At 42.7% G+C, this 20,160-nt stretch overlaps 1 protein-coding gene across 1 annotated transcript in view; it reads right to left on the reverse strand.

Moving 5' to 3' along the window:
• Positions 1-20,160, reverse strand: part of LOC122929257 (chromaffin granule amine transporter-like) — a 285,527-nt gene that overhangs the window by 227,946 nt on the left and 37,421 nt on the right. Inside the window, exons 2-4 of the mRNA XM_044282773.1 lie at positions 5,190-5,322; positions 3,883-4,198; positions 3,731-3,789 (exon numbers count right to left, since the gene is read on the reverse strand). Coding sequence (XP_044138708.1) covers positions 3,731-3,789; positions 3,883-4,198; positions 5,190-5,304 — 490 coding nt within the window. The 5' untranslated portion in view covers positions 5,305-5,322. The remainder of the gene's footprint in view (positions 1-3,730; positions 3,790-3,882; positions 4,199-5,189; positions 5,323-20,160) is intronic.

The following is a 20,160-nucleotide window of genomic DNA, read 5'->3' on the forward strand; positions in this document are numbered from 1 at the left end:
ATATTCCATACTAAGCTAGAATATGGAATATAGCAGTGCTAAGTTGAAATCTTCATGCGATTATTTCGTATTATATTATTCGCATCGCAATTTCGACTTTTTCAAATGTTCTTATTATTGCTCTAACTTCGTCTTTTAGAATATTCGTAATATTCTGAAAGACGAAGTTAAAGCAATATTACGAATATTCTAAAAGACGAAGTTAGAGCAATATTACGAAATTTCGTAAAATACACATATAGATTGTAATTTAGCTTATATAGTGCTATAATCCCTTTTTTTTCCTCTAAGTTTTTTTTTGCCTCTTCTGAACTTAAGTTTTGTAAAATATGTACACTATTAAAAAATATTACTATAGCAGTATATTAGCTTAAATACAATCTATGTGTATTTTACGAAATTTCGTAATATTGCTCTAACTTCGTCTTTTCGAAATTTCGTAATATTGCTTTAACTTCGTCTTTCAGAATATTACGAAATTTCGAAAAGACGAAGTTAGAGCAATAATAAGAACATTTGAAAAAGTCGAAATTGCGATGCGAATAATATAATACGAAATAATCGCATGAAGATTTCAACTTAGCACTGCTATATTCCATATTCTAGCCTAGTATGGAATATAGCAGTGCTAACTTAGCACAGCTATATTCCATATTAGGCTAGAATATGGAATATAGCAGTGCTAAATTTAAATCTTCATGCGATTATTTCGTATTATATTACTCGCATCGCAATTTCGGCTTTTGCGAAATTTCGTAAAATACACATATAGATTAGATTGTAATTTAGCTAATATTGAATATAGCAGTAAGTTGAAAACGCCACTGACTGGAGCAGCCAGGAAGCCAGGAATCCAAAGGACAGGTAAGAACAACTTTAGGGAAGTGGGAAAGGAAAAAATTATAATAATAAAAAAAAAAAAAAAAGACGAATATTCGAATTCGCGAATATATAGAACGATATTCTAAATATTCGCGAAATCTCGAAATTGCGATATTCGAGAAAAAAATTCGCGATTCGAATATTCGCGCTCAACACTACTCATTCTGCCTTTGACCCTGACCTATGAAGAGCATAAGTCAAACTCAAATGTCAAATATCAAAGTCGGGGTCAGGTGTCAGGGTGAGTATTTTTCCTCACACAGACATTATTCTGATATGTCACTATGATATCTGACCATTTCCTAAAAAGAACACTGCACATATAGGCTTTGTCTGGTTTTGCAGCTCGTCCTCGTCAATTTGACTAACACTGTTGCTATACCAGTCTTGTGCCATGGTCATGAGTGGAGTGGTTTGTGATGCCGGACAGCCACATTAAGTCAGATGTTACTCAGCTCCTACCTCCAGGGATACTGTATGAACCAGAAGTAGCCTCTGCCATGTTCTTCTTTGTCATTGTGTGTGTACAATAGGGTGTACTATGGGTCTGTGGAAAGGGGTATTCCAGCTCAAGTTATCGTTACCCTTCTTCTAGCTCAGGTTATTCCTTCCTTTTGGTTCTAGATTGAGTTTTCCTAGGGAATGCAGAGTAAGGGTATGGCTACACGACGACACTGGTCGGGCAACATCACAGCCAGGTTCGCTGAGTAGCGGTGATCATAGAAATGAATGGGATCCTCAAGTCCATCACATGAAAACCAGCAATGGGCGCGGCATTCCCATTCATTTCTACGGGATCACTGCCACTCAGCGAACATGCCCATGACAGATGTCACGCAACCAGGGTCACCATGTAAATAAATAGCATAGAAGATCGCGCTGCTTTCAAATTGGGAGATTTCTGTGCATGGCACATCTGTGACTTTTATACTTTTAACAAGTTTACCCTTGTAAGTACAATAAACCCTTTGAATATATTTTGCCAGTCAGGAATTCACTATGGCTGCATCTGTTTGATTGTCTACAGGAGTGTCGACTAAAGGAGGGATGCTATTGTCCGTAATCTGGTGATCCCTGCCTTCGTGTCTTTTCCATTTTAACCCTTTGCTGAGGAAGGAGGTAGTGTTTGAAAGCAGCGCGATCTTCTATGCCAGTGATGGCGAACCTATGGCACGGGTGCCAGAGGCGACACTCAGAGCCCTCTCTGTGGGCACCCGCGCACAGGTGGCTCACTGAATGTAGGCATTAAGCTATTATAGCTAAATGATAAAGTACATGGATGATATACTATATTGGTATGCAGGTTAAATTGCCGTGTTGGCACTTTGCGATAAATAAGTGAGTATTTGGTTGCAGTTTGGGCACTCGGTCTCTAAAAGGTTCACCATCACTGTTCTATGCTATTTACTTATCGGATTTTGTGACATCTACCCACCACATCACATCGGAGATCTGCAGCTCAAACCTACAGCTACGTATTTAGTGACATTTTTGTTTTTACTACAGGGTTACCATGTAGCCGTACCCTTACTCTGTATTCAATAAGAAAACTCAGTGCTGGATCAAGAAGGCCAAAGGACGGAAACACCTGAGCTAGAAGAAGGATAACTTGAGCTGGAATACCCCAAAGTTGGATGTACATGTAAGATAAGTATGGCTGGAATGCAGCTGTTCAATAGATAGTACGATTCAAATTGATCGATCCAGCAATCAACTTGCTATGCTACACTAGAATATTAGGGGCAGACTATGTAAAAAAAGAGAGGGCTTGCAGTTGTTCTACCATTAAGGGAGAATAAAGTTAAGGTTTTGGAATGGCCAAGTCAAAGTCCTAACCTTAATCCAATAGAAATGTTGTGGAATGACTTGAAGCAAGCATTTAATGGGAGGAAGCCCACCAACATAACAGAGTTGAGGCTGTTTTGCATGGAAGACTAGACTAATCCTCCTGTTTTGCATGGAGGACTAGATAGGCTGATCGCATACATTTTCCCCTTCAGATGCCATGGTCAAATGTGACCGCGGCATCTGAGCAGTCCAGAAGCGGAAGCTGCGCGCTTTCGCTCCTGTAACAGCTTTTCACTGCTGAAATCGGGGAACCTATTACAGTATTCTAATAGACTGAATCCTCAAGCAGGCTTCAGAGTCTATTAGAGGAATATAACAATACAGGCCACTAGTTGGCAGCATTGTATTGCTAAATTTAAAATGAAGTGTTCAATGATGGCTTTATAGTCATCAATGAACATAATGGGCAATATAATGATTGTCAGTTATAGTCACCTAAGGTGACTTAAAAAAAAGTAAAAAATAAAATAAAAAAGTTTTTAGAAATATATAATATATAAAAAAAATTATAATAAAAAATAATAATCTAAAAGTTCAAATCACTCCCCTTTCCTTAAAACAAAAATACTTAACCAATAAAAAAAATATAAACATCACGGGCATCTCCGGGTGCCAAAATGCCCATACAATTAAAATATAACATAATTAATGGATTACGGCATAATGGGGAAAAATAGAAACAGACAATTCTCCATCTTTTGTCACTTCAACTCCCCAATATTTTTTTTTATAAAAAGTGATCAAAAACTCACACACACTTTTTTTCCCTATTCCACACCATTTGGGGTGCATTGGTAGCAAGAGGGATGTTAAAATATTTTTTTTTAAAGGGTTTCCCATTATAACGTAATCCAGCAGCAAGTGTACAGTTTCCCTGCAGCACTCCCACAGGTGAAATTATGCATTACACCACTCCTATTTTATATGCGCTAGAATGATTCATAAAATTTTCATTTTTTGGGGATTGTTGTCGACATGGAAAGATTAATACATAACTCACTTAAAGTAGAAAAGAACAGGATGATAAATCCAGCAAATAGTGGTTTATCAAATCCAACCCTAGAAGAATAAGAAGAGATTTAGAATGAGAAACTGAAATGGTAAAGCAGAAGCATTATAGTACAGCTTTCTGAATTTTGTACTACCATGTACCTGTTGGTAATGAGTCCTACTATGGGGTTGACTATCAGTTGTACTATTGCTTTGGTTGAAATCAGAAGACCAACTTGGATATTCTCATGGTGCAGGATACTTGTTTCCTTGTCACAGCTGGAATTATTGGGGGCCTCCTTTGTCTTATTATTCATCCCTTCATAATTTGCTTGGTCACTTAAGATGGTTGTGTTCTCATGCAAGGAGTATATTGAGGCAAAAGAAACGTTGGAATCAGAAGATGATGCAATCATGCCCACAGTTGTATTTCCATTTTTATGTTCGATCCGATAGAGGAAACTTGGAATAATGGGAACTAGACAAAGATGGGTACTTATTAGAAATAAATATGTGAATAAACATTGAGTCAAGATGAACATCATAAAATCATTATAAAGAATTATCTGACCTATGAATCTCACAAGATTAGGGTTTCTAATTAATCAAGCGAGCATCAAAGTGCAGTAGGTGCCAGCGGTGGCATAACTCTAAGCTTCTGACCCCCAATGTAAAATCTGTAAAAGGGCAACCCCTCAAGATCATTATCATATATGTCTACTGGGCAGTAATTGACTTGTTGTTGCCCTTTTAGGAATATGGATATTATAATGGGGCTACTCCAAGTTGACTTTGCCCTCAATGAACTAGAATGGAGATCTGTAAAGGTACCATTTTAGTTGCCTGAAGCCATTCTTCTATTACATCGATGGTGATTTATCAGAATATTATAATATAATTTTCCCTTGTAAAATCTGCAGAAACAAACCCTTTAATTGCTCAGTTGACTCTACCATTCCCTTGGGTTCATAATTAAAATCCATACTCTCAATTTCCCTCCAACCTCATTACCCATGTGCAGTTTTAAATGCAAGACTGGTTGGCCATGCCATCATAGCTTCTGGTTAACCATGGTGCAAGGAACTGCAGTACAATTTTAGTCAAGTAAATGGGCCCAGCTGGATTTTATGCACAGCCAGGAGGAAAGCCAGGGTGCAGGGAAATAGTACTAATTCAGATCTGTGGTCCCTTCAGTCTTAGAATCATGTTCAAGAGATCAGAATCCCACTGGTTATAATGTGATGGCGTATCCTAATGATGTATAAGATGAGAAAACACCTTTAAATTAGAGACTTCTTCTACATTAAATTGTTGATATTACCCTATATGGCCACATACTGTGCCTAACCAGGTCTTTCAAACTTCTATATTTTGACAATACACTGTAATGTAAAGGTGAATATCTCATAAATACTTAAGATGTGAATAAACCTATAATGAACATGTAACACCTCGAAAGGCAGACATACCAACCACTGTGTAAAGCATATTATCCACCAATAGAGCTATAAAGACCACCACAAGGACCACCTCTCTGGAACCCCTCTTTTCTTTAAGCCATCTGCATGGGCTGCACTCCATCATGGTACCACAGATATAACCCTTCAAAAAGAAAAGACAGGGTTAAATCTCAGATAGAATGACTCCGTCTGGCTTTGTTCACATTGGAATTTTGACTTCAGGTCTTTTGTGTTTCAAAGTTCTTTCTCCTCACACATCCCTGTAAATCCCTGCCAAGGAAATAAGGATCACTTTAGGGTTACCCCAGCTTCTGAGCAGTTGTAGAATGTACCCAGTATTATTTATATTTTACAGACTTTTCCTAAGATCTGATGGTCATAGGGCCAGATTTATCATGACTCTGACAGCTCACTCCATGGTTAAAGTCAGTTTTAGCCAGGTCAGATTTATGATCGGCCCTTTAAGACTGCAATAAATGTGGTTTGACGGTAGCAGTTTATCCGTCATTAAGCAGCTTTACAAAAGTCGCATGTCTACGAAAAGGTTGCATGTTCTATTAAAAAGTCTCATAAGATCAGCATGGTCCTCACTGGAGTGAAATTGCAAATTTTTTTGTGACTTTTTTGCGACTTTTTAAATAGTCGCAATAGTAAATCTGTCTAGAGATTCATTTACATAAGAAAACACACCCACTTTTAGAAAACTGGCGAGCATAGTGCAGAGCAGAATAAAGTCGCAATTCTGACTTGAGCGTATAAGGGAAAAATTTACTCCATATGGAGCTAAACGAGTGCCAATCAATTTGCTATATCTTCAGCTGCCACTTGTGTAACAGGATCCTAACCCCAGAATAATGTCCCAAAGTACAGAGGGTGGGATGCACCTCAGGCACCCTACATATCCCTCATGTAGAAAAAGGGTTATCGCTAATCGAGTCTCTCGATCGCCGAACAGTGTGCTGTCTCTCGATCGCCGAACAGTGTGCTGTCTTCCTGGTGCTAGAGTTCGACACATCGCGGATCGGGTTGACAGATTACTGGAAGGGGCTGGAGAAGATCCAGCAGTCATGGTCCATATCGGAACCAATGACAAAGTTAGGGGTAGGTGGAGAGTCCTTAAAAATGATTTCAGGGATTTAGGTCAAAAGCTGAGGGCAAGGACCTCAAAGGTAGTATTTTCCGAAATACTACCTGTACCACGGGCCACACAAGAGAGGCAGCGGGAGATTAGGGAAATTAACAAGTGGCTCAAGAACTGGTGTAGGAAGGAGGGGTTTGGGTTCCTGGAGAACTGGGCCGACTTCTCTATCGGCTACAGGCTCTATCGTAGGGACGGGCTGCACCTCAATGGGGAAGGGGCAGCTGTGTTGGGGAAGAAGATGGCTGGAAGGTTGGAGGAGTGTTTAAACTAGGGACTGGGGGGGAGGGTAATTATGTTATAGAATGGGAAGATAGTGCAGATAGAGACCGGGGGCAAGGTAGTGAGACTGAGGGAGGAATGGAAGGAGGGACTAGAACAGTTCAGAAGGAAAGGTGTAGAGTAAAAAATATACATAAACCTCTCAAATGTATGTATTCTAATGCCAGAAGCCTGACTAATAAAACTGGTGAACTGGAATTAGTGATGTGTGAGGAGGACTATGACATAGTGGGAATAACTGAGACATGGCTGGATGATAGCTATGACTGGGCAGTTAATGTACAGGGTTACAGCCTGTTTAGAAAGGATCGTCAAAATCGGAGAGGGGGAGGGGTCTGCCTTTATGTAAAGTCCTGTCTGAAGCCCACACTCCGGGAAGATATAAGTGAGGGACATGAACATGTGGAGTCACTGTGGGTAGAGATACATGGCGCTAAAAACAATAATAAACTACTAATAGGAGTTTACTATAAACCACCTAATATACCAGAGTCCACAGAAAATCTACTACTAAATGAGATAGACGAGGCGGCAAATCATAATGAGGTGGTTATTATGGGGGACTTCAACTACCCAGATATAGACTGGGAAACTGAAACTTGTATATCTCATAAAGGAAACAGGTTCTTGGCAATAACCAAAGACAATTACCTCTCCCAACTGGTTCAGGACCCGACTAGAGGGACGGCCATACTGGACTTAGTATTAACCAATAGGCCTGACAGAACAACAGACGTGCAGGTTGGGGGACACCTGGGAAATAGTGACCACAAAGTAAAAACCTTCCAATTATCATTCAAAAGAGCGTTTCTACAGGGAGGAACAAAAATACCAAACTTCAAAAAAGCTAAATTTAGCCAACTAAGAGAGGCCATAGGCCTAACTAAATGGGATAAAGTCCTCACAAATACAAATACAGCCACAAAATGGGATATCTTTAACCACCTCCCGACCGCCTAACGCACCGATGCGTCCGGGAGGTGGTTGATTTGTTCTTCCTGGACGCATCGGCGCGTCATCTCGCGAGACGCGAGATGACGTCACAGCCGACCCGCGCATGCGCATCGCGGGCCGGCATTTCGCAGCAGAGTATTTCGTCAGCAGCCTGCCGGCCACGATCATTGGCTGGCAGGTTGCTGATTTTTAAAAAATCTAATCAGCAGCCATTTAACCCCACATATTAGTAAATATGATGGGGTTATATGGCTGCTGTGCTCCTCTCATCACTGTGAGTACCCACTACACCACATACTAGCCCCAGATCACCCCAATTAACCCTTTGATCACCCCTTTGATCGCCCCTGTCAATCACTAGTGAAAGGAAAAAAGTGATCAGTGCAAACTGTCACTTTTTTTTTTCACTGGTATTGACCGTTAGGTTTCAGTATAGTTTAGGCCCCTTGGTTAGGTAGTTTAGGGATCGGTTAGCGCCCAGCCCACCGCACCGCAGTCCGTTATTCGCTGATTAGCGTATCGCTAATCAGCATTTGTACTTTTATAGTATCTGGAAGTGATCAAAACTGATCACGGTCAGATCTATAATAGTACTAGTGTCCCTTTAGTTCTCCCTCCACCCAAAACGCAGTGTTTGCCCGATCAGGCCTGATCGGTCGCCCACACGTGCGTTCGCCCACGCCCGCCCCACCGCAGTGACAAAATAAAATTTGAAGAGGCCTACAGGCTTCTGACCCAGTCGGATGAGGAGTGGGAACCCTCATCTGATGAATCCAGCGGGTCAGAATACGAACCTGTAGAAAGCAGTGGCTCTCTGACCCAAAGTTCGGACGAGGAGGCTGAGGTCCCTGATAGCAGCAGGCGTACCCGGCCCCGTGTCGCTAGACCGCAGGTTGCGCAGGATCCGCTTCAAGAGCAGCAGAGTGGGGCTGGTGCTGTCGGATTATGTGGTGAGGCATACACCAGCAGCCCAGCCCTTCCTGGACCTAGTACCAGCACTGCCGTAGAACATGGTGAAGTAGCGAGCACCAGAAGGGCAGTTGAAGCTGGTACGGTGGCACGTGCAGTAGTGACCCCGTCGCAGCCACCGCAAAGACGTGCCCGTAGAGCCCCTAGAATCCCAGAGGTGCTGGCAAACCCTGATTGGCAGTCCCCAACTTCAGCCGCACCTGTAGTTCCCCCTTTCACCGCCCAGTCTGGAGTTCGGGTTGAGACAGATAAGATCGGTTCGGCCCTGGGATTTTTTGAGCTGTTCTTGACTTCGGAGCTCTTAGACTTAGTTGTGGCAGAGACAAACCGGTATGCCACACAATTTATAACCGCTAACCCGGGAAGCTTTTATGCCCAGCCTTTCCGGTGGAAACCAGTCCAAGTTTCCGAAATTAAAACTTTTCTGGGCCTCCTCCTCAACATGGGCCTGACAAAAAAGCATGAATTGCGGTCATATTGGTCCACGAACCCGATTCATCACATGCCCATGTTCTCTGCTGCTATGTCCAGGACACGATTTGAGACCATCCTGCGTTTCCTGCACTTTAGTGATAACACCACCTCCCGTCCCAGAGGCCACCCTGCTTTTGACCGGCTCCACAAAATTCGGCCCCTCATAGACCATTTTAACCTGAAATTTGCAGATATGTATACCCCAGAGCAAAACATCTGCGTAGACGAGTCCCTTATACATTTTACCGGGCGCCTTGGCTTCAAACAATACATCCCAAGCAAGCGCGCCCGGTATGGGGTCAAATTGTATAAGCTCTGTGAAAGGGCCACAGGCTATACACACAAATTTTGTGTCTATGAGGGAAAAGATCAGACCCTGGAGCCGGTCGGTTGCCCTGACTACCTGGGGAGCAGTGGGAAGATAGTCTGGGACTTGGTGTCACCCTTATTCGGCAAGGGGTACCATCTTTATGTGGACAATTTCTACACAAGTGTGGCCCTCTTTAGGCATTTGTTTCTAGAACGGATTGGCGCCTGTGGTACCCCGCGAACTAGTCGCGCGGGCTTCCCCCAACGGCTCGTTAGCACCCATCTTGCAAGGGGGCAGAGGGCCGCACTGTGTGACGAAGAACTGCTCGCGGTGAAATGGAGAGACAAGCGTGACGTTTACATGCTCTCCTCCATTCACGCAGACACGACAATACAAATTGAGCGAGCAACCCGTGTCATTGAAAAGCCCCTCTCAGTCCACGACTATAACCTTCACATGGGAGGGGTGGACTTCAATGACCAGATGTTGTCTCCGTATTTAGTTTCCCGCAGAACCAGACGCTGGTATAAGAAGGTGTCTGTATATTTAATTCAATTGGCTCTGTACAATAGTTTTGTTCTCTACAGTAAGGCTGGGAGAACTGGATCCTTCCTCAAATTTCAGGAAGAGATCATCGAGAACCTCCTGTATCCAGGAGGTTCCGTGGCCCCATCCACCAGTGTAGTTAGCCGTCTACACGAGCGACATTTCCCCAATGTCGTTGCTGGTACCTCAACCCACCCGTCACCCCGAAAAAGATGTCGTGTCTGTAGCAGGAGTGGAATAAGGCGTGACACCCGCTATTTCTGTCCTGACTGTCCTGACCACCCTGCCCTATGCTTAGGGGAGTGTTTCCGAAAGTACCACACACAGGTACACCTAGCATAGGGATCATCTCACCAGGATAGGCACACAGGGCTATTAGGGCTTATTCACTCACAGCTGCTGCAAACGTCTCCTTTCACATGGGACAAAGTGCATAACGCACTTCGCCACATCTTTGGGGCGCTTTGCGCTTTGCACATTGACCCATGGGGAAGGAGAGGCTTGTTCTATAAAGGTAAAAAAAAAAAAAAAAAAACACCAGTAAGCAAACACGTTAATGTTTAGTTCAAAAAGTTAAAGTTACATGTTCTGTTCCAAAGTTAATAAAATTATTGCGTTGTGGCCTGTTTTTTTTTTTTTTTTTGTCTTTTTACCTTCCAGGTGGACCAACCGATCTACTAGCTGCAGCACCGATGTGCATTCTGACAGAAGCATTGCGCTGCTGTCAGATTACACGCAAGTCGGTGTATGCGGCGCTGCAAGACGGGATTTTCTCCTCTGCAGTGACAGATACGTTTGCCAAGGCATACGAGCTGAGGAGGTGGCGGCATTCCTATGCTTTGGCAAACACTTTGTATATATATAAAAAAAAAATAAAATCCCGGCAATGATTTATTCATCCACATCGATTGATGCGAATGGAGAAATCTGGTTTGCCAGGGCATACGAGCTAAGTGGGTATGGATGTAGGGCGGAGCTCCTATGTCCTGGCAGACGCCTTTCCCCTCCATTTTTTTTTTTTGGCAGAGATTTTTTCATCCACATTGATCGATGCGAATGAAGAAATCTGTGCCAGCCCAGAGGCTGAACGGAAAAAAAAAATCTCATTACCTGTATGCTCAATATAAGGAGAATAGCAGAAACTCCTAATGCTGGCCATACATGTAATGATTGCTGAGACCCTCAAATGCCAGGGCAGTACAAACACCCCACAACTGACCCCATTTTGGAAAGAAGACACCTCAAGGTATTCGCTGAGGGGCATATTGAGTCCATGAAAGATTTAAATTTTTGTCCTAAGTTAGCGGAAAGTGAGACTTTGTGAGAAAAAACAAAAAAAAATCAATTTCCGTAACTTTTGCGAAAAAAAAAAAAATTCTATGAACTTGCCAGGCCCCTCATTGGATACCTTGGGGTGTCTTCTTTCCAAAGTGGGGTCACATGTGGGGTATTTATACTGCCCTGGCTTTTTAGGGGCCCTAAAGCGTGAGAAGAAGTCTGGGATCCAAATGTCTAAAAATGCCCTCCTAAAAGGAATTTGGGCACCTTTGCGCATCTAGGCTGCAAAAAAGTGTGACACATCTGGTATCGCCGTACTCAGAAGAAGTTGGGGAATGTGTTTTGGGGTGTCATTTTACATATACCCATGCTGGGTGAGATAAATATCTTGGTCAAATGCCAACTTTGTATAAAAAAATGGGAAAAGTTGTCTTTTGCCAAGATATTTCTCTCACCCAGCATGGGTATATGTAAAATGACACCCCAAAACACATTCCCCAACTTCTCCTGAGTACGGCGATACCAGATGTGTGACACTTTTTTGATGCCAAGGTGGGCAAAGGGGCGCATATTCCAATGTGCACCTTTCGGATTTCACCGGTCATTTTTTACACATTTTGATTGCAAAGTTCTTCTCACACATTTGGGCCCCTAAATTGCCAGGGCAGTATAACTACCCCACAAGTGACCCCATTTTGGAAAGAAGACACCCCAAGGTATTCTGTGAGGGGCATGGAGAGTTCCTAGAATTTTTTATTTTTTGTCGCAAGTTAGTGGAATATGAGACTTTGTAAGAAAAAAATAAATAAAAAATCATCATCATTTTCCGCTAACTTGTGACAATAAATAAAAAGTTCTATGAACTCACTATGCCCATCAGCGAATACCTTAGGGTGTCTACTTTGCGAAATGGGGTCATTTGTGGGGTTTTTCTACTGTTTGGGCATTGTAGAACCTCAGGAATCATGACAGGTGCTCAGAAAATCAGAGCTGTTTCAAAAAGCGGAAATTCACATTTTTGTACCATAGTTTGTAAACGCTATAACTTTTACCCAAACCATTTTTTTTTTGCCCAAACATTTTTTTTTATCAAAGACATGTAGAACAATAAATTTGGCGAAAAATTTATATATGGATGTCGTTTTTTTTGCAAAATTTTACAGCTGAATGTGAAAAATGTCATTTTTTTGCAAATAAATCGTTACATTTTGATTAATAACAAAAAAAGTAAAAATGTCAGCAGCAATAAAATACCACCAAATGAAAGCGAGAAGAAAAGGAGGTAAAATTAATTTGGGTGGTAAGTTGCATGACCGAGCGATAAACAATGAAAGTAGTGTAGTGCCGAAGTCTAAAAAGTGCTCTGGTCATGAAGGGGGTTTCAGCTAGCGGGGCTGAAGTGGTTAAAAGCATCCTAAAATCTCATTGTGAGAGGTACATACCGTATGGGAATAAAAGGTTAAGGAACAAAAAGAAACCAATGTGGATAAACAGAACTGTAAAGAAAGCAATAAATGACAAAAAGAAAGCATATAAAACACTAAAACAGGAAGGTAGCACGGAAGCACTGAAAAACTATAAGGAAAAAAATAGAACATGTAAAAAACAAATAAAAGCGGCCAAACTACAGACCGAGAGATTAATTGCCAAAGAGAGTAAAACTAACCCTAAAATGTTCTTCAATTATATAAATGTTAAAAAGTATAAATGTGAAGGTGTCGGCCCGTTAAAGAGTAATGAGGGGGGAGTCGCAGAGATCGACGAGGAGAAAGCAAAGCTGTTAAATATTTTTTTCTCCAATGTATTCACTGAGGAAAATAAATTGTCAGATGACATGCAGAATGTTGAAATAAATTCCCCATTAAAAGTGTCCTGTCTGACCCAGGAAGAAGTGCAACAGCGACTTAAAAAGATTAAAATAGACAAATCGCCAGGACCGTATGGCATACACCCCCGTATCCTAAGGGAATTAAGTAATGTCATAGCCAGACCCTTATTTCTGATATTTGCAGATTCTATACTGACAGGGAATGTCCCACAGGATTGGCGCATGGCAAATGTGGTGCCAATATTCAAAAAGGGTCCAAAAACAGAGCCTGGAAACTATAGGCCGGTAAGTTTAACATCTGTTGTAGGTAAACTGAAGGTTTTCTGAGAGATGCTATATTAGAGCATCTTAACGGAAATAAGCAAATAACGCCATATCAGCATGGCTTCGTGAGGGATCGATCATGTCAAACAAATTTAATCAGTTTCTATGAGGAGGTAAGTTCTAGACTTGACAGCAGCGAATCAATGGATGTCGTGTATCTGGACTTCTCCAAAGCATTTGACACTGTACCACATAAAAGGTTAGTATATAAAATGAGAATGCTCGGACTGGGAGAAAACGTCTGTAAGTGGGTAAGTAACTGGCTCAATGATAGAAAACAGAGGGTGGTTATTAATGGTACCCACTCAGATTGGGTCACTGTCACTAGTGGGGTACCTCAGGGGTCAGTATTGGGCCCTATTCTCTTCAATATATTTATTAATGATCTTGTAGAAGGCTTGCACAGTAAAATATCAATTTTCGCAGATGACACTAAACTGTGTAAAGTAATTAACACTGATGAGGACAGTATACTACTACAGAGCGATCTGGATAGATTGGAGGCTTGGGCAGATAAGTGGCAGATGAGGTTTAACACTGACAAATGTAAAGTTATGCACATGGGAAGGAATAATGCAAGTCACCCGTACATACTAAATGGTAAAACACTCGGTAACACTGACATGGAAAAAGATCTAGGAATTTTAATAAACAGCAAACTAAGCTGCAAAAACCAGTGTCAGGCAGCTGCTGCCAAGGCCAATAAGATAATGGGTTGCATCAGAAGGGGCATAGATTCCCGTGATGAGAACATAGTCCTACCACTTTACAAATCACTAGTCAGACCACACATGGAGTACTGTGTACAGTTCTGGGCTCCAGTGAACAAGGCAGACATAGCAGAGCTGGAGAGGGTCCAGAGGAGGGCAACTAAAGTAATAACTGGAATGGGGCAACTACAGTACCCTGAAAGATTATCAAAATTAGGGTTACTCTCTTTTTAAAAAAACGACGACTGAGGGGAGATCTAATTAATATGTATAAATATATCAGGGGTCAGTACAGAGATCTATCCCATCATCTATTTATCCCCAGGACTGTGATGAGGGGACATCCTCTGCGTCTGGAGGAAAGAAGGTTTGTACACAAACATAGAAGAGGATTCTTTACGGTAAGAGCAGTGAGACTATGGAGCTCTCTGCCTGAGGAGGTGGTGATGGTGAGTACAAAAAAGGAATTCAAGAGGGGCCTGGATGTATTTCTGGAGTGTAATAATATTACAGGCTATAGCTACTAGAGAGAGATCGTTGATCCAGGGATTTATTCTGATTGCCTGATTGGAGTCGGGAAGGAATTTTTATTCCCCTAGTGAGGAAAATTGGCTTCTACCTCACAGGGGTTTTTTGCCTTCCTCTGGATCAACTTGCAGGATGACAGGCCGAACTGGATGGACAAATGTCTTTTTTCGGCCTTATGTACTATGTTACTATGTTATGTACTATGAACAGTTTCTTCAAAAATTTTATAGCAGTATTATCAATTAATAATTTATGTATTTTTCCCAAAAATTGGGTTTTCTGGATATTTCTTTAGTAACTCCACATATTCGACTTCCTGTCCTGTCCTTCTTACTTCCCCCTTTTATGAAATTTTAGCACGGCAGATAGTCTTGCTTCACTCTTCAGTCAGGCCATCACTGTGACCAGAGAGCTCCTTCTATTGTTATTCCATCAGAGTATCATATATTGCACTAAACAATGAAAGCTATATAACTAGTCTTATAATTTGGGTTGACTGCTGCAGTTTTTTATTTTATTTAAATGGGTTATCCGTGTCCAGAGCTGAACCCGGACATAAGCTTTCCTTCACTCATTTACCATGTATGAGTGGAACATCGGATCATTTCTAGCCCTTGTCCTGCTCCCCCTTTTTCTTTACTATCGGTGACGTACCGGATTTCAGATGGTTATGCTAGGACACTTCCACCTAGCAGTGAGCCCAGTTATGCCACTGGCACAAATGGAAGGTCTTTAGCACTACCCTAGGCTGTTTTAAAGGCTAGGGCAGCGCTAAAGAACACCTTTTAGTGACAGAGACATCTCTGGGATCACTGCTAGGTGGAAGCCTTTGCCTAGCATACTGAGTAAAAGCCTAGTATGTCAATGCAGGAAACAAACATCCCTTGTCCTCGTGATGCAGCCTAAATCAGGGGGAGCATCAGAGCTAGAAATTTTGAAGAGCAGGACTAAAAAAATTATATTTTCCTTACTAATCCATCTGTCACGTCAGTAGAGGAGATATGGACAAAGGCAGTGAGTTCCTGGACTGCAATCCCTCACTGTTGCTACCTACTTGCAGTACAAGCCCTAGATGGAAAGACCGCAATTGGTCGATGGTTCTTACGCTACTTATGTAAAAAGATAGACAAATAAACAAAGACAGAAAACACAATACCAGAGTTGTCAGAAATGGGTCAGAACCAGATGGGCTATGCAGTACAAGAATGGGAGATGGAGAGTGGTCAAAAACAGGAATGGTTCCAAAACAGAGATGAAATATTATGGAAATATTTGCATGTTTTCTGTGGGTTTTTTTTACACACTCCTGCTTTTTACATAAACCTGATGCAAAATACCGACCGTGTGATGGAGGCCTTATAGATGCTCCAAAGACAGGATCTTTGTTTTTATATTTTTTGGTTCTTCTGACAGATTAGAAGAACGGAAAAAAAAACGGTTATGTCAGCAAGGCAAAACAGGGACACTAGTGGCCCTTTAAAAGGCTGGTGAGGGTGGAAACAGCATAAACAGTAACTCTAGCGGCCCAGTCACAGAGTGGTGAGAGTGTGAACAGCACGAAGAGTCACAATAGTGGTCCAGTCACAGAATAGGGAGGGTGGCAACAGAATGAGGAGTCAACATAGTGGCCCAGTCACAGAGTGGGGAGGGGGGAAGCAGTGGCGGAACAGCACAAGATGGTGGCAGTAGGATAATATGGCAGCAGAGGAAGAAGGCGTGTGGTATCAGGTAGGTGGCAGCATCAGAATAGTGGCAACAGCACGTGGGCAGAAGTATAGGGCCAATTTTCACAATGTTCTGGTGTGGCAGAACACTGCAGTCAGATCATTACTGGCAAAATTATCTAGTCTGATGCATCACACTGGTGTGTGGAAATCTTGGCTGAGCCATACCTGATTCATTTTTATAAAGGTTAATCTCTGAATGTTTTGTGTTTAAAGGGTAGTTGTTGGGGAAATTATGCCCCCTGCTGCACTAATGTGACACTACTAGCCAGGCAGGAAAGCTATTCCAGCTGTAGCCGCACTTCAAGTTTAGCTGCCCAGTAGAATCAAGTTGCTGTGTATGGAGCTGTTGCTGCTCCTGCCCCCCCCTCTAGCAGTCATGGCAGTGGAGCATGAGCACAGCGGGTTCACCCTCAGACCTTTATGAGGATGGGCGATGGCGCAAATAGGCAGCAACATAGAATGTCTTAATAGTAGTTGAGTTGTTTTTCATCCTTCTCCAAAGGTGTTAAAAGGACTCAATTTTGGCCCAGTAGCAAGGGTCTAACATTGTGAAGAACCAATAATCATCCCTCTTCCGAATGGTGATAATGCAGCAGATTAATCTGGCCATTTGTACAAGGGAATCAGATGGACTCCCAGCCTCCATCTCCACTGCATACTGCCACAGTCTGTCTGGGTCATCTGCCTGGTCTTCATCGCCCTCCAGCTCCTCATGCCTCCTTATGCTCCTCTCCTGTCACTTGGGCAGATAAACCACCTATTTCTGTATACAATTCCTGGGTGGTTATGTCCTCATCCTTATCTTCCTTCTCGAGTTCCATCCCCACAGTGCTCAGGTGGCCATTAAATGTAGGTACCACATCTCCTGTCCCCTGGCAAGTCAGATTTATCATCATCTGCTCCAGGACGTGAAGGAAGGGAATGAGATAATTAATTCCATAATCCTGGCGACTGACAAATAAAGTGGATTTGTCAAATGGCGTAAGCAAACAGCAGGTGTCAAACATGCACTGCCACTGGCTAACGTCAAATTTTCACAGGGCAGTAGTCCTGTCCGCCTGCATCATCAACAAATCATTCTTCCTTCCTCTGCTCATACTGCCGTACCAAAATGTGGAGGGTGGAGTTCCAACTGGTGGAAACGTCACATATGAGTCCAAATTAGGGAACACCATCCTGCCTTTGCATGTCAATTTGGGCATGTTTTGTACGGTGAGAGTGGCTGAACTGCATGTACAGTTTCCTGGCCATTCTCATGACGTTTTGTATTTGGGTGGTAGACTTCAGGAACTATGTTACTGCCAGACTGAAGACGTGGGCCATGCAGGATGCATGGGTCAGCCCTCCTTGATGTGAATTACAATCCATGGAATGGCAGGATGACTACAAACTCCTTGCCATGGATGTAGGTTTGCTCTCCTCAAACATTCAGCATGAACTCAGAATAAAATGTGTCCAGGACCTTTTAACTAGCGATTCATTCCTACATCCTTCACAGCTTTGTTGTGGAAGAGTTGTGGTTTATCTTAGAAAATAGGTATTTTGCTTATAATAGCACCACCTACCATCAATGTCAGGGGATCGCCATGGGGACATGATATATATATATATATATATATATATATATATATATATATATACATACAGTACAGACCAAAAGTTTGGACACACCTTCTCATTCAAAATTTTTTCTTTATTTTCATGACTATGAAAATTGTAGATTCACACTGAAGGCATCAAAACTATTAATTAACACATGTGGAATTATATACATAACAAAAAAGTGTGAAACAACTGAAAATATGTCATATTCTAGGTTCTTCAAAGTAGCCACCTTTTGCTTTGATTACTGCTTTGCACACTCTTGGCATTCTCTTGATGAGCTTCAAGAGGTACTCACCTGAATTGGCTTTCCAACAGTCTTGAAGGAGTTCCCAGAGATGCTTAGCACTTGTTGGCCCTTTTGCCTTCACTCTGCGGTCCAGCTCACCCCAAAACATCTCAATTGGGTTTGTCCGATGACTGTGGAGGCCAGGTCATCTTGCGCAGCACCCCATCACTCTCCTTCATGGTCACATAGCCCTTACACAGCCTGGAGGTGTGTTTGGGGTCATTGTCCTGTTGAAAAATAAATGATGGTCCAAACAAATGCAAACCGGATGGAATAGCATGCCGCTGCAAGATGCTGTGGTAGCCATGCTGGTTCAGTATGCCTTCAATTTTGAATAAATCCCCAACAGTGTCACCAGCAAAGCACACCCACACCATCACACCTCCTCCTCCATGCTTCACGGTGGGAACCAGGCATGTAGAGTCCATCCGTTCACCTTTTCTGCGTCGCACAAAGACACGGTGGTTGGAACCAAAGATCTCAAATTTGGACTCATCCGACCAAAGCACAGATTTCCACTGGTCTAATGTCCATTCCTTGTGTTCTTTAGCCCAAACAGGTCTCTTCTGCTTGTTGCCTGTCCTTAGCAGTGGTTTCCTAGCAGATATTCTACCATGAAGGCCTGATTCACACAGTCTCCTCTTAACAGTTGTTCTAGAGATGTGTCTGCTGCTAGATCTCTGTGTGGCATTGACCAGGTCTCTAATCTGAGCTGCTGTTAACCTGCGATTTCTGATTCTGGTGACTCGGATGAACTTATCCTCCGCAGCAGAGGTTACTCTTGGTCTTCCTTTCCTGGGGCGGTCCGCATGTGAGCCAGTTTCTTTGTAGCGCTTGATGGTTTTTGTGACTGCACTTGGGGACACTTTCAAAGTTTTCCTAATTTTTCGGACTGACTGACCTTCATTTCTTAAAGTAATGATGGCCACTCGTTTTTCTTTACTTAGCTGCTTTTTTCTTGCCATAATACAAATTCGAACAGTCTATTCAGTAGGACTATCAGCTGTGTATCCACCTGACTTCTCCACAACGCAACTGATGGTCCCAACCCCATTTATAAGTCAAGAAATCCCACTTATTAAACCTGACAGGGCACACCTGTGAAGTGAAAACCATTTCAGGTGACTAATAACACACAAAGAATTAAATGTTACCATGTTTTTATTGCACACCATCTAAACATTCATAGTGCAGGTGGAAAAAGTATTTGAACCCCTAGACTAATGACATCTCCAAGAGCTAATTCGAGTGAGGTGTCAGCCAACTGGAGTCCAATCAATGAGATGAGATTGGAGGTGTTAGCTACAGCTGCCCTGATGTGTCGATGGACGTCACGTGGGTGCCCACAAGAGAGGAAGAGGAGGGGAGTTCAGAGGGAGAGATGATGCAGCAGATAGGGAGGAGAAGCAGGCAGAACTCACAGTGCACAGGAGGCAAAAAGAAGACTGCAAATGTATCTGGAACGAGCCATCTACCATGCACAGTCACATCTTGCTCTCCCAGGATGCCGGCACATGGCTCCGCAGTGTGTTTTTTTATTTATTGTGTCAGCTGCTAATAATAGTGTTGCCATCTGCAGAATATCGCTTACAGTGAATTACTGTAAATACGTACAGTTCTGAAGACTCCAGCAGGCTCAGGATCAGTGCTCTGAGCAGCTGGACTCGGGGATAGAAGTGGGCACGGCCGTCAAGAATGTAACCTGTGGCACCCGTGTGGATTTGGTGTTACTGCATGCAGGCCTGCCTTTTCTTCTCCTCCTCCTCCTTCCTCTGTCTCCTGCTCGTCTGACTCCTCCTTTTCCACTGCTACCGCCTCTTCCACTGCACCCCCCAAGCTCCCCAGAACCTTTTCGAAGTGCCAGGTGAGACGTTGCCATGCTGTGCTGCGGCTGTTGTGCCTTGTGCTTTCAGCTCTGCAGTCACAAGCCGATCAGTGGCTAACCCCGCTCAATTTGACAGTTGGTAAAGTGGTGTGCGACTACTGTGCCAATCTGCTGAGCGTGCTGAAACAGGGCAAAA

The sequence above is a fragment of the Bufo gargarizans genome, chromosome 2 (assembly GCF_014858855.1).
Source record: "Bufo gargarizans isolate SCDJY-AF-19 chromosome 2, ASM1485885v1, whole genome shotgun sequence".
NCBI lineage: Eukaryota > Metazoa > Chordata > Amphibia > Anura > Bufonidae > Bufo > Bufo gargarizans.